At 43.4% G+C, this 17,635-nt stretch overlaps 1 protein-coding gene across 2 annotated transcripts in view; it reads right to left on the bottom strand.

The window, feature by feature from the left end:
* Positions 1–5,714: 5,714 nt before the first annotated feature.
* Positions 5,715–17,635, bottom strand: part of pax7a (paired box 7a) — a 44,816-nt gene continuing 32,895 nt past the window's right edge. For both annotated transcript variants that reach the window (XM_034869091.1, XM_034869090.1), the window contains exons 8-9: positions 9,639–9,882; positions 5,715–8,500 (exon numbers count right to left, since the gene is read on the bottom strand). In XM_034869091.1, the coding sequence (XP_034724982.1) occupies positions 8,385–8,500; positions 9,639–9,882 (360 nt within the window). In that variant the 3' untranslated portion in view covers positions 5,715–8,384. The remainder of the gene's footprint in view (positions 8,501–9,638; positions 9,883–17,635) is intronic.

Genomic DNA, 17,635 nt, shown 5'->3' with positions numbered 1-17,635 from the left:
CACACACACACACACACACACACACACACACACACACACACACACACACACACACACACACACACACACATTCCCCACCTCCGCTCCCTGGGGTCCTGATCTGACACTCTATTTACACACACATTTACACAGTCTACTCCCTCCTTTATAAAGCTGACAGGTACTTAAGCAGTACATTACTCCGAGGAGCTCAAGCCTTACGGCGGTGTAACCAAACTGTCCATTCACTGCTGGCCTTGTCTCAGTGTTCATTCAATAATGGCCTCAGAGAAATGCACCAGTAATGAGCAGTTGTAACTGTGCAGGCAGGCCCGGGAGTCTGACGCTAAGCATCAGGAGACTTTTAGGATGGCCCCGGCTCATTGGTGGAAAAGAAAATTCTGTCAGGGTTCAGTAGCGTGTAGAGAGACTGAGAGCGTCGCTAGAGTTTCACTCACATGGGAGCTCAGCTCGCCAGACCTGTAGTGATGTGCTAGTAGAGTTGCTTGACGTGTGTCCATTTCTGTTAGATTCATCAGAAGTCAAAAAACATAAAAGTGAGTTTATCAAAGTTTTAACATTGCTAAAAAACAATCGGTGCATGTCACGTTTTGGGTCAGTGACTTTAGCCATTGTTATCCAGGTGGCAAACTTCTCTCTTAGCACCTCCTCCTTGGATCCTCTCAGACCCCAGCCTGGTGCAGTGAAGCGGTTAGTGTGGCAATGACTGGTGTGGTCAGGGCTCCATGTCACCCCCAGCATCCTCAGTGTTCATTTCCCTTTCATCTTGAGTGTGAAATCGGTGCCGGTGCAGCACTGACCTCAGCATTAAGAGGTCAACTATTGAAATCTGATGTGCGCCACTCTGGCTGAGGGGCTTCAACAGATGGAGGGAAAAAGAGGGAAGGTAGTACATGGAAGGGAAAAGAAGGTGCTTTAAAAAAAGATTCATTTCAACAAGTTGGAGAACCATAGTCTTAAAAAGTTACTCACTCTCCAAATAAGTTGGTGGGGTGAGAAATAGTTCAGGTTTTTACATAAAGAGTCATTTTCCTGACACTAGTGATCTAGTGAAGACTTCTTTGAAAGGAAATCCAAATTCCGAGCACAACCATTAGGGTTTTTATTGGAAGGGGAAACATCTTGGACACACCATGTTGGTTTTCATTTTAAACACTCCTACACATGTTGAAACATTGTTTTTGGTAGTTCAAGTGTTACATCACCATTTATTTGCTTGAGACGTGATGTTTTACTTTCATATTTCTCCTCACCGTTAAGAGCACTAATACCTCTGAGTACAAAAACTCCCAAAACTCCTAACTTTGCAGCTTTTGGCAGCAAGAGTACATGCCAGAACTTCCTGTCTCCATGTGTTTTTAAACACAAGGTTCTGCATTTAAAGTCAATTCGACACCTCATCTCAGTATGAATCCCCTCCGAAAGCATATGTGATACGAAGCGTCAGAGAAGTTTGAGGTCTTGTCTCATATTTCCCATCGGCTACACTTTCATCCCTCTCTCTGCAGCAGACCACCCCTAGCAACTCTGCCCAAATAAGGTGTTCTGCCTTCAATACTCTCCTCTCTGAAGAATCTGAAGAGTTCAGAATCTCCCGAAACTTTGGATCTCAAACACAAACATCTTTTATTCAAAGGGTGTCTGTAATCACAAATAAATAGCATTTCTAGCGATGAGTGCAAGGCACAAGAGAGAGAGGAGCCTATCTCAGGAGCAGATAACTAGTAGATATGATTCCTCAGATAAGGAGCAGTAATTTGGCTTTTAGAGATAGCTCCGGGGGCCGCTGTGCCGTGCTGCGCTGATTTACTGTGTGTACGGGAGGTTGTTTTTTTCTCCACATTTTTATCTCTCCTGTTGAAGAGCTTTTCATCTCTGATGATTTTCTCTCTTTTTTATGTATTTCCCCCAGAAGGTGAGATCACAAACCCACAGAAGGCAGAGTGGCATGTTTTAAAGCGATGGACAAAATACAAATATTTGAAAATGTATTTCATGGTAATTATGTCAGGTTTCATGGCCTTGGCACAGTACTGAGGCACAGCCTGGATGCCTTAATTTGTGTAGAAACTGTAATCATTTGTTCATTTCAAGGTGAAAATTGCATTTTTTAATTTAAATTGTATCCTGCGTGATAGGCTATTATCTAGAAAAATTGTCGCTGTGTATGGCGGTCTATGCCCTGCCGTCACGGCTGTTTAGAGCCCACCTCTCCTGAGAAAGGGCTTATATATGAATCTCCTTACTGAATGCACCCAGCTTGTTCTTCACTTAGGGCCGCCACTGCACTCATTTCCATTTTGTTATTAATATTAATTAGTTTGAGAGCGCAGCTCAGATTTGAAATGTAAATCAAGTTTGGCTTCACAGTGATTTTTATCTTGCTCCGATTTCTTAGATTTACAACTTTACTTGGACTTTTTTCTTCTCTATACATTTAAAAAAACTACTTTGTGGGACCTGTGCAGTGGTATGTGTGTGTGTGCATGTGTGTGTGCGTGTGTGTGTGTGTGTGTGTGTGTGTTTGCGCGTCTATTTGCACACTTGTATTTGCAATATTGGACAGATAGGTTGGTTGTATCTTCTCCATTAAAGGTGTACTGATGACATGCAATATAGGTCAAATATTTTATAATTGGGAAGCAGATTCTAGTAAATAAAACAACTTTGAGCCATCAAAATACTTAATTTGAGTTCCTGCTTTTTAATTATACATTACAGATTGTCTATCTATAATACCTGAGAGGGGCAACCATGACATTCAAGATGCCTAAAATGTTCAGAAAATAAGATTTTCTCCCTATGCAAAACACACAGTTGGGCAGGAGATATATGCACAGCAAGCTGTGCGTCTCTGTCTGTGTCAGTGGGATCCTTGAGGTGACGAGCACAAAGCTGAGGCTCAGGTACACGGCGTATGCTGGCATAATTACAGGATTTGGAGGATTATTTTACTGTAAGTGCTTTCATGGCGACAGCTGGGAGCTTTTTACTCCCCGTGACACATAATCTCAAAGAATAAAACCAAGACCCCCAGAGCATCTCTTAATCATTTCTTAGCATACCTGCACACGGCTCTGAACTCCCTTTCTGAAGACAGATTTGTAAAATTAGAATATAATTATCATATCTGGTTTAAAATATTCTAAAGTCATGTTTTCAAACACACATTTTCTTTAAAAATGAGACATTTTTGGCATGTTTTTCTTCACTGGAGGCCCTCGCTGGTCGTTCTTCTTCTTCTTCTTCTTCTTCTTCTTCTTCTTCTTCTTCTTTTTCTTCTTCTTCTTCTTCTTCTTCTTCTTCTTCTTCTTCTTCATCATGGCTGCCTTGAGTCTGCAGCAGCAGGTTATTTATCACAGCATGGCCAGTTCAGGAACTGGGTCCTAAATTAGATCTAAATCAGAGCCTCTATTCCATGGCTCAATTTGAAAGTGGGTGTGACCAGGCTGAGGCTGCGACTTCTCTATCGCTGCCTCCTGAGCGATAGGGCCTCCTGGTCTCTACGGTGAGGCTCAGGAGTTTCATTTCCATCCCTGTGATTTAAACAAACCCATTACCACCAGCCATGTATGCACAGGGGCAGTACGCAAGCCGCGGGCCTGAGGACACAGAAAATGGTTAAGCTACCGTGGCACAGAGCCACCTTCAATGGCCGTATGTCCATATAGAGAGAGGAGAGGAGGAACAGAGAACTAGGTCCTCTGCACTTTATCTAAACCACTCCAGAGAGGCGAGTGGAATCGGCTCTTGTGGGCTCTGTTTATCCTCTGCTCCTGTAGTCAATCAATTAAGGGATCAAAGGAGGAGATGAGGGAAGTGTCACAAACTCTCCCACACACCACTGCCTGAGCTGCCACCCCGTCCAGTCTGAGTGACAGCAGACCGGAGGGGGACCAAACTCCCGGGCCGGCACCTCAGGAGACAAGCTGGAGCAAAGGGGACAACCATGGCACATGCCAAGGTCTAATCTGGACAACCAGAACACAAACTTTTAGTGGAATATATGCAAGATGACACACAGCAGGCAAAGAGCCACCTGACAATGCATGTTAAATATGTTGAGAGGATCCACCTAAATCCATCCGTCTCCTCAGAGTGAACTCATATACAAAAATGTTGATTTAGTTATTGATCATATTCCTGCCTCATTAACATGCTTCTCCAGATCCCTTTTTTTAAATGTGTGTTTGGTAATTCAACACTGAAGACAATTTCCACTTGTGTCACATTTAACTGAGCCTCGATGATAATATTTATAATGATAACGTGGTGATAACACTGCAGTCTGTAGCTGATTTGAATCAGTAAAAGGAATACTTAATATTCTAGGTCCGTTTATACTAGCTGAGCAGTTCAAATCTCTCAAATATTTAACAAAGTACAAAATATGACTAATAGTTACCTCATGATAACACAGTCTAAAGTTTTCAGATGAGCCCTTACTTTATTAAGCATTAAACTTATCTACTAATACAATTTGATGTTAATTATGTCAATACTTGTGATTAGTGATGCCTTTAATTAGTTTCATTTAATTGCAAATGAACAGTAAAGTATTGGATATTATTTTTGCGCTCTTTTGAAATGTAAATACATCTCTCAAAGCGCACTTTGGCTTGATTTTCCTGTCATTACTAATTTACAACAGACAATGTATAGACATTTTGTTGCTGCAGTGATAGCAGACGTAACATGTTTGAAGTGTGTTTAAAATCCATCCGGACTGAATGAACATACCTAAAGTGTGTTTCACATACCTCTAGCAGTGCTGAAGGCAAAAACTGAATGAGTTCAACTGTTCTGACTTGTAAAATAAAACACAGCGGATGCTTCCAGACCACACCGGTTAGTTCCCCTGCATTCACACCATACCAAAGAGATTTGCACACAACATTCCTTGGTCAGTGGCGGTAGAGGACAGCGCTGCTGGTCAGTGGGCACAATGAATGACTTCCTACAGCTGCAACCAGACACGCTCTCAGTCTGTGTTTCTGAGTCTGGGACGTCTGAGCTCTCATCACTCCCTAATCACATCACCAGCACTGGAACAGTCTACTGGTGGCCGCTCGCTCTACAAATGTACTTGAACACACATGGAGAACACACACACACACACACACACACGCACACAAGCACGCACACACACACACACACACACACACACACACACACACGAACACACACACACACATGCACTGGCTGTGTGCGCGAATGCTCATGTATACATGTGTATGTGCACATGGTGCACTCAAACTTTACACTTGGGCTGCACCCAATGTTCATTCATTATTAAATTATCTGCTGGCTTTTTGTTCTCGATTAACCATTACATTTTCACTCTAAAAATTGTCCAAAAATACAGACTAATACTTATCAGAGCCTCGGGTGATGTCTTCACACTGCAATGTTTGTCGGAACAACAGTCCAACACTCCATCAAGACAAGATATTTTAAATCACAATGATATACAACAATAAAATTTACACATTTGAGAAGTTGAATGCAAATTGTTTCTGTTATTTGTGTTTGAAGAATGATTTTAACAATCATCTAATTATAGGTATAGTTGCAGATACATTATTCTGTAAATGATCAGTCAGAATCACACTACTTCTCACACACACTCACACACATGGTGAAATAATCGGAAGTCTAAAATAGAATACGTCTAAAAATAAAATCAACACACAATAAAAAGACGAATGGCAGAATCAGTTTTGGATCTTTAATTGATAACAGTTACGCCAGTGTTACAGTAAACACACCAACAGGCTGAAGGTAGTAAATACCAGTACAAGTTTCCCACTACTCTAATACTTCATACAGCAGAATAAATTATACCATGATAATATACACACATGCGGAACAGAAAAAGGAGTAAAGCAAAGCACAGATGTCAGAAAGCAACTAAACAAGTGAAGGTTCAAACAGACGGGAGGGGGCATAAGGAGTATGCTTTAAATATCCAAACGTTTGACGCAAGTGTTAGAAATGGGTTTGATACACTAAAGACAATTCTAAAATTCTTCCTTTTTAAAATATACACATAGGTGAGGCGTCTAAGCAGAGCAGGGAGAACTGCTGTGATTCAGTGCAGAATCAGTGTTACTTTCACTTCTTCTCCTGAAGTCATATTGGTCCACAAATCAAATGTGACTCCGTTCAGTTTCCCAGAGCAAAGAGGCTGTCTTCACCAGCTTCCTCGCCATCCCTAACCGTTGGTAAAGTCCTGTAACCGAAGTCTCAGGGTTCAGGTGTGTTAGGTCCATGGTCCAGTTGAGTCCGGTCTGCACCAATAATCAGTCTGTGAGATCAGAATGCTCTGACACATGAAGATGTTTCATCAAGCCACCTTTCAAATATACAGCGGCCCTGGGGTCCAGGGAGTCTATTTGTGTCACTAAGCATTTATTTCCATTAAGTTCAGTTTGATCCTCTTTTATACAACTTTTAATTGGAACATTTTTAATGGAAATTATATTTTACTAATTTATACAAATTCAATCTTACCTGGGCCCAAAAACCGAAATACAACTTTTGATCAAAACAGGTCAACCAATTAAATACTATTAAAACAAAATCAACAAAAAAAAATTTGCCAGTTAAGGAAACTCAAATTAAACATTTACTTCCACAGATTCCTTGCTTACCTACCACTCAACATAGTTTTGTTTTAGTATAAAACATACTCTTTATAATAAAAACAATACACAATCTGCTCCAGCTACTGTACAGTTTTCCGTTTTTCAAGGCGACTGAGGACCAAATCCTGTCTTGAGATAAAGTGAACATTTCATCATTAGGGATATCACACACACACATCTCAAGGAAATAGCTGGTCCCGGATCATGTCAAAAGTCAACTATGAGTGCTACACAAATGTCTCATATCCACTGTTCTTTATTTTTTTTCCTTCTTTTTGTACATTTCAGTGAGTCCGTCAAAGCGGAGCATTAGAGGGGGTCTCCGGTCCAAACCAGAGTGGGGGGCCAATCGGTGGTGTTACCTGTGCCGTTTCACAACTGACTGGATTATATGATTTTCCAGAGTGCGAGTGAATGGCACAGCTTGTGTACTTTTTAATCTCATAACAGAAAGCGTTGGAATGCTTATGGAGCCGGTGGAATGTTTTGAAGGAATGCTTGTTCAGTCTGAGAGTGGAAACCAGTTGAAGGTGCATTTACACAATGAGTTTTTTACTCTATGAAAACAGAAATACTGGCTAGTAATGGAAAGGTTCACTGTGAATTAGCTCAGACATTAATTTTGTGTGATTTAATCTGCTTTACACTGTTAAAGTCACACAGGGTTTCCTGGCAGATGGGATTTTGGAGGAGTAAAGGGAGTGGGGGGGGGGATTGAGTTAGCCCTCCTTGGCAAGGTCCATATTTCTAAACAAAATACATTAATTTGCCCAATCCTGTTTTTGCAAACAATGCCCCCCTCCCCATGGACCGCAGCTAAAGATGGGATGGAGGTTAGAAGGGGAAAGCTATTGGCCGCCAAAACGCTGCTTAAATTCCCTGCAGAATCCATCCAGCCAGACTTCCCACAGAGTGGCCAAGTTCTTTGGGAATGTCAAGATGAATATGAAAGTGGGAAGGTCAAATCGCTCACAAACATTAGTGCTCAGGGAACAGGCAGAGGAACAGCAGCTTGGAAAACAATCATCCTCTTTGTGTGACTGTGCCGACACGCAAAACATGCACACGCAACAGACACGCACTCCCAAATCGTCTCAGTCATCCACACTGTGTTTTACATACCAACATCTAACAGAGAAAAGAGATATGAATGGAATCAAAGAACAACATAAATCACATTAACCATAATCATATAACAGCAACAATAATCTTAACAATATCAAAAAGGAACAAGAAGAAGAGTCGTTCAAATGATATTGGCTTTGTTAACTACTATGAACAGCAAGGTCAAAGTACATGTTGTTGATGGCTCTAAATGTGTGCTGGACTGCAGCCAAGACAAACAGGAACCCGGGCCAAGACGGCCGACCATCCTCGGGTGTTCTGGGGTTCTGTCTGGCCTTCTGAGCAAAACGAAACAGGGTTTGGGGCTGGGGAAGGAGTACAAGGAGCAGGCAGAGAAGCCCAAAGGTTGAGAAGAGAGGGTACAGAGCCGCCTGGTGGTTGACAATGGCGTGAAACGTTTAGTTCCATTCCCCAAATTGCCTTGTCACACTCTCAAGCGTCACTTTCTCTGTTACACAGCGAGGCTTGTGTCTGTTTGTCTGTGTGCTGATGTAATGGCCGGGCTGCAGAGCAAGCAGCGGAGGGGCGAGCTGGAGTCCAGACTTGATGGAGCATGGAGGAAGGTGGCAGAGGGCCGAGGAGAGTGGTGCTCGGTGCGTCCTAGGAGGGGCTTTAGTAGGCCTGTCCCGTCTCCACCTGCAGCAGTCCCAGCACGGCCGAGTGGTCTCCAAGTTTCATCCTCCTCTGGGTGGACAAGCTCACGTTCTTGGCCAGGTAGTCCACAGCAGCTGCACAGAAACAAAAACACAGAAAAAACACACGTCAGACAGGTGGTAGATTCCTGAGACACACGTCTTTTTCATTCTTGCTTCATTCCTCTGATTAAGGCTGAAATAAGTTGTGGCAGAAGCGATTGATTTAAAGGAAAACAATGAAAGATAAAAACCCCTCCCCTGTCCCTGTCTGAGGTTGGCACGCTGCTGGCACAGAGCATGTGCATCCTGGTAAAGTCTCCGTGCTGTCACTCAGACGGGTCCCTGTGTGTGTTCTGTGTGCCAGTCTTCATTACACTTGGCATCTCTGATTTCATGCCCTCCACACTCCACATGGTCGATCATTTTCATCCTCAGACAGCAGCTATCTCCTTTCTCCTCCATTCATTACCCATCTACTGTGCTCAATCACCATCTTAATTAACCTCACATCAGCTCACATCCGCACTGCCACATCCGTCACTTTCTTGCTTGCTGACAAAACACTGGTACGCACACACAAAACGTGACAGATTGGCATCCGCTCACGTGCATTCACAAACAACATTTTAAAATAAGACACACAATACAGAAGATCACTACTAGAAGAAGAATATAAATACAAACAAATGTCGGCTAGCTGGCGCTGGCTTGTTTGGGAAGTGTGCTTCATTTTACCTCTTATGAATGGCTGTGACAGCATCAGTCAATTATGCTGATCTAATAAAGCAAACTCTTTCCTGCCCTGAGGGTGTGTGTATGTGTGTGTGTGTGATGGAGAAGAGAGAAAAAGAGAGAGAGGTGGGCAAGAGGACACTGTGGCCCCTGAGGGTGTGCCGTTCTTTGAAGTGGCCCTCTCCTCTTTCCCATCCAAGTGGAGTGGGGTGTGACTAAGGCAGCTCTCTAGGAGGATGGTGGTGGTGCGCTTGGTGGTGTTAGGGGGGGTCTTTATCAAGAGCATGTGTCTGCCTCCACCAACCCGGGTGCAAAGGTCAGCAGTCTCTATTGCCTGGGAGTTGGGACATCACTTCACAGGCTTTTTAAATGTAGTCAACTTTCGAAAGAGGATGTAAAGGAGGGACTCGTTTGGACACATAAATAGACAATAGCGCAACAACAACTTAAGTTGAACACAGTCTTACAGTGTTAAAAAGTGAATTCAGGGTTTACTCACTCTGTCCATACTGGCTATACTGGTAGCCTGCAGTGACGGGGTCCACACTGTAGCTGGTGGCGCTGTAGGTGGGGGGGCAGTATGACTGGGAGGAAGCCAGGCTGTCCTTGATGGTGTCAGAGCGCTGGCTGCAGCTGGCTGAGATGGGGTTGGAGCTGTCCAGGCTGCTGTGCAGGGGGGAAATAGAAAAGTCGTGCTGGGGCTGGGAGGATACGGCGCTGGGGTTACTCAGGATACTCATCACCTGGGGGTGAAGGGGAAACGGAGGATGTTAGAAATTTGGAAAATTGAGGATCAAAGCATTGACAGAGTTAAGGGGAAAGTACATTTTTCTGCAAATATAGTGCCATCCCAGCACTTCACGGTAAAGATGCCAATAGAAATATACCATATAAACTTTGAAATAGGGAAAAGGGAAAAACTTCCCCATCTTTTTTTTTTAAAGAGCAAAAAGAAGGATACAAGGAAAGTGATGAGGTTAAAAAAAGGAGAAAAGGAACAAGAGAGACTGTTTCATTAGCTGGCGCTGGCATCGAGTGTTCTGCTGTGGGACAGAAGGGTCCCAGGGTGATAATAGACCCACCATCCGTGCCAGACAGCTCCTGTCCCGGAGCCTGAGGCCTGAGCCCGAGCCTACAGCACAACAAGCACCAAGGGAGTCCCTAATCCCTCGCCCCTAGCCTACCCATCTCATGAATAGTAATGGATTTGGAACTGGTAAATGATCCCCTCAGATCCCCACACAAAGTAGGATCCACAAACGTTACTGTGGGGCCCGCTGATACTTGCATGTTGATGCTCGCCTGAATGTTACAGTGTGTACATTATTCATAGTGCATAAAAGCTTCCAATTTAGTATTTTAGATTAATGTAATATCATGTGACATTCGTCAGGAGAAGGTCTCAAAATATGTTAAAATGGAAGAGATTACCTCTAGTGCTACCCCAGTCTGAAGCACAGTGGCCCAGAACACTGTGAAGAATTCAGTTTTCTTATGTGGTGAGTTTTAAAAGTAAAAAAGCAAAGTGGAGTGTGTGTGTGTGAGTGGGGGTGGTAAAAAGGGAACTGTCCCACACATGATTCCCTCCTATAGCAGGGAAGCCTTCCCTTTAACATCAGGTTCATGTTGAGTTTTGCTATGCTGCACTGGCCTTTGGCCCCTTGGCTGCTAAACCAATTAGCCCATCATGGAGGTGGTTACACAGGGGGGCATGCACACACACAGACATGTGTTTGCATGCACATGAATGGACACATGCGTGCACGCACCCACATGCTCCAAACATAGAGGCAATGCAGGGGCAAGCCAAACAGTTCACAAATTATGAATTAAGACAGGAATATCCCACAGAGGGAAAATTAACCATATTCTACAAATTAATCATATCTTCAGAAAAGGCCTCCGAGGAAACATGGAGCACTTGAAGCACATCATACACAGAAAGGCAGGTTAGTCATTTCCACATGTTAATTCCATCAGTATGGAAACCCCAAAGCCCCCGTCCCCTCCACATCTGCGGACAAAGCATGTGACATGTATCCATAAGTGGGAGATTCATGGCCCTCTCAAGGCCGGACACATGTGATGCTTCCTCCCATATGGAGCCAAGCCGCACACTCTGAGGAGGATGAGATGAGTATGTGTCCTGATAGTTTGTGATGGTTGAGAGTGAAGGGGAGAGCTTGTTCAGTGTCCTGAGAGAGACAGCTGCAGGGTATGAGTCCATTTTAGTCATTGGTTAATTAAAGCTTGATTACATCGCTTCCTTATGAAATAGAATAGCCAACAATTGGCCTGAATATTATCCATGCTCAAAAAAGTTCTTCTTAAAGAAAATGTCTTCTTATCATTGACATTGTGGCAGTTTTGCTATTTTAGCAAATTAGGATGGGTCAACCACTTTAGAGTCTAACAAGTGTTGTCATCTGTGAGGACGTCGCTATCCTTCAGTCTTCCTTCCTCAAAAGAGGATTCTGTCTTAATGATTGGAGTTGAGAGGGAAAGGTAAACTCTTCATGAAGTCGTCGGGTTCTTATTAGCTGTGTGTCAGTTACATTTTTTTGTTCACACCAATCTAACAAATATCAATGCTGTTTCAACATTGTTCTCTCAATCTGATGAAGGTACAGATATACAGTAGTGGATTTATCTTTTAATAGCCAGGTTGGACTGTGTTGGAGTCACTTCAGCCTCTCAGCAAAGTTGTCTTCCTCCACCCACATCTCCAGTATTTTAGGTTTCCCATAGGTCAACTTTAATTGCATGGCTTTACTACTTTGATGTCCCCATAAAGTTCTCTCACTTCACATTCAGGGGTTAAATGATACTTAGTCACTTAAGCTCATGAAAACCATTTGCAGCCTGATACCCTCACATAGTTCTGTTGCTACATGCTATGTAAAACAAAACGTGATAGATATTACATTTTGGCACAAAAGTAGCATTCCTGCTGGCAAAATCCTAGCCAGTGAATTTACTGTCAGAGAGGAGTAAAACCAAGCGTTTTGTTAGATTTATATGTTACATGCACAGCTTGATAGACATTAATGGAACGTGGAATGTTTCACGAAATGGGGTTCTGATGCACCAGGATGTCACTCAAGTGTTAAATTACACCTCTCAGTATAAACACAGGTGCATTAAACAAGACTTGTGGAGTTTGAATTGGTGTAAAATTTAAGAGCTGAGAAAAAAATCTTAACAACTACGTAATTTTTCCTAACATGCTCTTTACACTCTTGCAGAGAAGACTTCCTTACTGCTTCTCTCCTTCCCTCCCTCCCTCTCTCCCACCTCCCTCTCTTTCCTTGCAAACAGCGTCCTCAGCAGCCCAGAGTTCGTTTGTTGTTTGACGTTGTGTGAGTGCTGGTTTGGGAGATAATGTGAGCCAGGACCTAGTTTAAAGGACAATGCTCCAGGGCGTTCTGTGCCTCTCTCACCCCCTCCCCTCACCCATTCCTTCTCCTTTTTCCGCTCCCTCTCTACAGATAGATTACTTTATAAATAATAATAAAAAAGTAATTAATTCTCTCAACTTCTGAGCCCTCCAGCCTGTGGCGAAGTGAATGGGGGAGTGTAAATTGATACAATGTGCATCCTTTCAGATAAATAAATAGTGCACTTGAAACACAGATAGAGGCCCTTTCATACCTCCCTAATTTCTTCAACAGTTAAATTACATTTTTTTTGTGTGCTTGAATGTTTGACGAGATGTTCTTTGTTGGATTTCTTTCCAGAATAAAACAATGTGACAGACAGGGCTGAGAAAAAAACTGAGTGATTCAAGAAAAAAAAATAAAACCAGAAAAAAGGGAGGGAAAGCCAGCAAAGAAATAGAGTGCAGATTTGCTGCAACACCCTTTTAAAAAAAAAAAAACTTTTACAACAATTTAGTTCTAATATATTGTGCAATATTTAAATGGTCAACATCTATGTCTTTTCATATTAGGCAGTATGGTATTAATTTGTCTTAAATCTGTGATTTAGAAAAATTATGTAACAACTGCTTGTTCTTGTTCAAGCACCTGACCATGATAAGTGGACACATGAACTCTTACATTGGACTAAAACAACATAAATTCACACATTTAAAGAGAGGAAACGGAGAATGAAAATATGATAGCCTATAGAAAGAGGGCGAGGGGGGCAGAAGAGGGAAGAGAAAGTGATACAGGGTGAGTGAGAGGAAAGTGGAGGCTTTGGGAAGTACAAAGACTCCTGTAGGACTGCGCTGGCCTGAGGGCTAGCCTGCCTGGAGAGCTGATAGGAGCCCCTTCTGTTCCATTCCCGGCGCCAGCGCCAACACACCCCACTCCACAAATGCTCTAATCTGCGCAAGACTGGATTAGTTCCTCTGTCACCGATAGCACCCTGTTCTGCCCAAATCAAAATGCCCCCAAGATGTACCTTTAAGTTAGGCAGAGGTCACCGGGGCAGACAGGGAAAAATGAGCACTCCAAATGTCTGTAAGTTATCTGAGTGGTGCAGAATAGCATCTTGCACCTTAGCAGATCTGCCTGGCTGATACTCGCTTCAGCAAAGAGTGATTAAAGATCCACAGTGATGACACTGAATTTCAGATCAATATTTGAAGGCCAGTCCGGAGGGTGTGATTACAGGAAGAGAATATACTCTTTAATTCTGTGAACAAAGAGTCACAGGGATCCAGTGCCTGAAAAGTGACTGACTTTGAAAACTAAATATTATATCTAGACTCTTACATATATTTGAGGAGGAAATCTAGAGATTATCCTTGAAAACTTTAATTTGAATTGCTTCAAATAATGATTTCAAAAAACCTGAATCAAACATCTAATAACCTGAAACAAACATGAAGAAATAGATAAAAGAATACAAACACCCCCCTTCCCTAAGTCACTCCTGCTTTCACAACGTCCCACCCTTCCCCCATCCCTCACATGAGAGGGCCGGCCCAGCGGGCAGTAAGCAGACAAAATGACTATTTAAAAATAACAGTGATTGCATAAATTGAATTAAAGCGTTTTGGTCACGGTGGAGGTGGCGAGAGGGGTGGTGTGGGGCTACAGCAGACAGCCGGGATGGTGGCAGGCAGCAGATGACGGGCTCTGGCCTGCATGCCACTGTGTTAATTGGCTGCGGCACATTAATAAAAACTGAAAAGTGTCTTCCACCAGCGCCATAGGATGAAGAGACAGAAGCAGAATGAGCAGTCGAATGGGAGGAAGGGCGGTGGGGGAGTTAGTGTTGGAGGGAGAGAAATTGGCCTTTGAAGAATGTGATGCACATGTGGGGGGGATGAGGTGGGGTGGGTGCTAATTGTGTTCAATTAATTGGCTGATTGGCACTGACAGAATCTGGGCACTGACAAGTGAGGCACAGATGAGGACGATTAGTGGGCACTGGAACAAGCTGTCACTCCTCACAACATGTTAGCCATCCTGTGCCTCTGTCTCTTCTCCCTGTGAAGCTGTTCATGCATACAAAGAAAGCTGAAACAAGTGGGAAAGGAATGTTTAGGCTATTTTATACTTCTCTCTCTTTGAACATTTTTATTAAGCTAAATCCTATCCAGCCCAATGTAGCCCATGCTAGTGTTACTGTTTAAGAAAGCACAGCTGCTCAAGCCGGAGGAAGGTCCTACCTCCCTCCTAAACATCCCACAGTATAAGCTATAAACTCGGCCCAGCGCTAACCAGAGGTTAATATGCCGTCTATTGGACTGCAATTGGAGAACGTGTGGGGAGCAATCCTCTATTCTCTGCGTGTGATATGGTTGAGTAACCATGGGATGGATTCAGCCATTGGGAACAAGAGAGGCCCCCATCAAAGCGTGCACACACACAGACACACACACACACGGACGCACGCACGCATGCATGCACACATACAGGTTTACTCTCTGCATCGGGCACCAACGCCTCTACTAAATTAAACGGCAGATTTTCTGATTCCAGGAGAGTGGTTTCAGCAAAGAAGGGTTTGTGTGTGTGAGGAAGCAGCTCCAGAAAGAAAGTGAGGCGGATCAAGGGAGTGAAGGAGAAAAAGGGGGGAGAAGGAGGAGGAGGAGGGTGGGGGTTGTTTGCTAAAAACAGCAGGGGCCAGGTCTAGTGAAAAATGTCAGGTCAAATTGTTCTTGACAGTGTTAATATCTGCACCTCATAGCCATAATTACATGTAAATAAATAGTGAAATAGCTCTCAGCTGGAAACTGAGAGGGGAGAGCTGCTGCATGAGACAACCAGCTGAGGACCCAACCGACTCCCATATTCTCATCTTATAGTCAGGAGGAAGAAAGGAGGAGAGAGAAAGAGACACGTGCAATGAAGCATGCTGGCATAGATACTCAGATATCTAGCCTTTTTTTTTTTTTTAAGACTAAGAAAACGGTGAGTGTTAGATCAACTTTGCAAAGTGATCATGAGGACGAGTCCACAATGAAGTCAAGGATGAAGGGAGGGACATGCAAAAAAGACTTTCAAAAACTTGAGAGAGAAAAAGTCAGAGAGAGTATTAATCACAGCCTTGCACCTGTCAGAGTGGCATCTGGAACTAAGAGGAACCACATGCAGCTAGACAACAACCCAAGACCTCCGGCTAGCAGGACAGGTTCACAGCAAACCAGCCCTCCTTCTTCCCCGCCGTCCCATAACCCCCTGCACCCTGACCCTTGACCCCGGAGATGGGTCACCCAGCGTATGCCCCACATACACTTCACCTGCCCTGTGGCCTGCAATTACAGATTGCATTAATACATTCATATGATTATCATTTCTATTATTATTTCAGTCATCTGAAGTCATCTTCAAATAGTGTATGAATGAGGCTGGAAATCTCTACAGATGAGAATGTGACACACTGCTTGTCTGTGTGTAATAGGTATTTTAGATAGGATCGATGTCTGTGCCTATACTTTAATAAAAGCAGTACCACTTTCCACCTTACAGGCATTTCAACTGCGTGGGACACAGCATGTGAATCAGTCTCAGTCATTTTCCTCCTTAAATCCCCATCTTCTAGGATTTACTGAAATTCATATTGGCTGCCTCTGCAAGATAAATGTAAATCACATTCCCTTATATTTACTATTTATCAGGATGCAGCAGCTCACTTTCAGCAGGAAATATCTCTCACCCGCACACAAACACCCTTGCATTTAAATAGCATTTTTATTGTCCGCCATAGCCTTTCATCTGGGCGTGGGGAGAAGAGCTGCCTCTCCAGGGGAGAGAGTTGGAGCAAAAGAGGAAGGTGGAGAGAGAGAGAGAACGCGAGCAAAGCACTATTGGCAAGGCATCATGGGATGACATAAAGCCAAATAGAGGGTAGGAAGGTTGGTAGGTGAAAAATAGATTATGAATACATAAAGCTCCAACCAAAAATATTTTGGAATGGAAAAGAAAATGGCTTTACTTGGGTGCTCGGGAGACCAAAAAGCTGGAGTGAGCAACAAATGGCTCAGGTATGCAGCGGCTAGCAAATAGGGCTTGCATGTTCAGCTGCAGCTATCACACAATATCAACCATGAACGGCACTTATTGGTTCTGTAAAGTGTCAAAAGCTTTGAGTTTAGAACAAGAAATAATACTAATAGTCATGTCATACTTTATAAACACTACAGTCCATGCAGATGTAAGTATCTGCAAGCTGCAGAAACAAACCAAGATACATTATCATAAAGAAGACGAAGAGCCAAGGCAACACAACAACTACGACGACGACCATGACGTGCACAGAGGTGCATTTCTGGTGTCACAGGCACATAATCTTTCCTCAGAGTTCGAATGTGTTGCAAAACAACAGCAAACACTAATAATCTGTGCAGAAACAGCATAGCCAGTGGATATGATTTACAGTCTCTGGATTTTCTTGGCAGCTGCCAACAGCAGGTCTCTTTTTCTGAAAGCCTCTTACATCTTTTTTCATACTTGCCAAATTGAAACAGTATTTGTTTTAATGGGAGTTCTAATTAACCAGTATGTATTCCCCCTCTTGCTCTGCGAGTGGCTGAGCTATGAATGCAGGCTATGTGCTCATCCTCTTTGATTTGTTGTCAGTGAAGCCTGCCAGCTGACACAGTGCCCGGTGAGAGGCTTAATGCCCAAGTTTTAATAATGTGGGGGACTACATGAATCTCTCCCTCTCATTGGTATTCAGGTGCAGAATGTCTTGTTAGAAGTCAAGGAGGGAGGCGAAAAGAAGCCCGAGCTCCAGATTGTTCCATACATTTTCCCCTCTCCATTTCTTTTTTTTTTTTTTTTTTTGGCAATGGCAGAGCTTGCTTCTTAAAAATAATTCATCCCGTTTTTAAAAGAAGAGTCTGCGCTAGCTAATGGAAGAGCAGCAGCACAGTTTGGAGTCTCCCCTGGCTTATCTCTCTCAGACAGTTGTGGGGAGTCGCTGGTGAGCATGGTGTCAGTGTGCGTGGTACGGTGCAGCGCCGCGCGGGCAGGCAGGCCTGGGGACACAGATCAAAGGGAGGCAGGGGTGAGAGTCGCTCTGCCTCTGATCCCGTGT

Source organism: Etheostoma cragini, chromosome 4, assembly GCF_013103735.1.
Source record: "Etheostoma cragini isolate CJK2018 chromosome 4, CSU_Ecrag_1.0, whole genome shotgun sequence".
NCBI lineage: Eukaryota > Metazoa > Chordata > Actinopteri > Perciformes > Percidae > Etheostoma > Etheostoma cragini.
The sequence above is the reverse complement of the archived record's forward strand: the minus strand, read 5'-3'. Positions and strand labels throughout refer to the sequence as shown.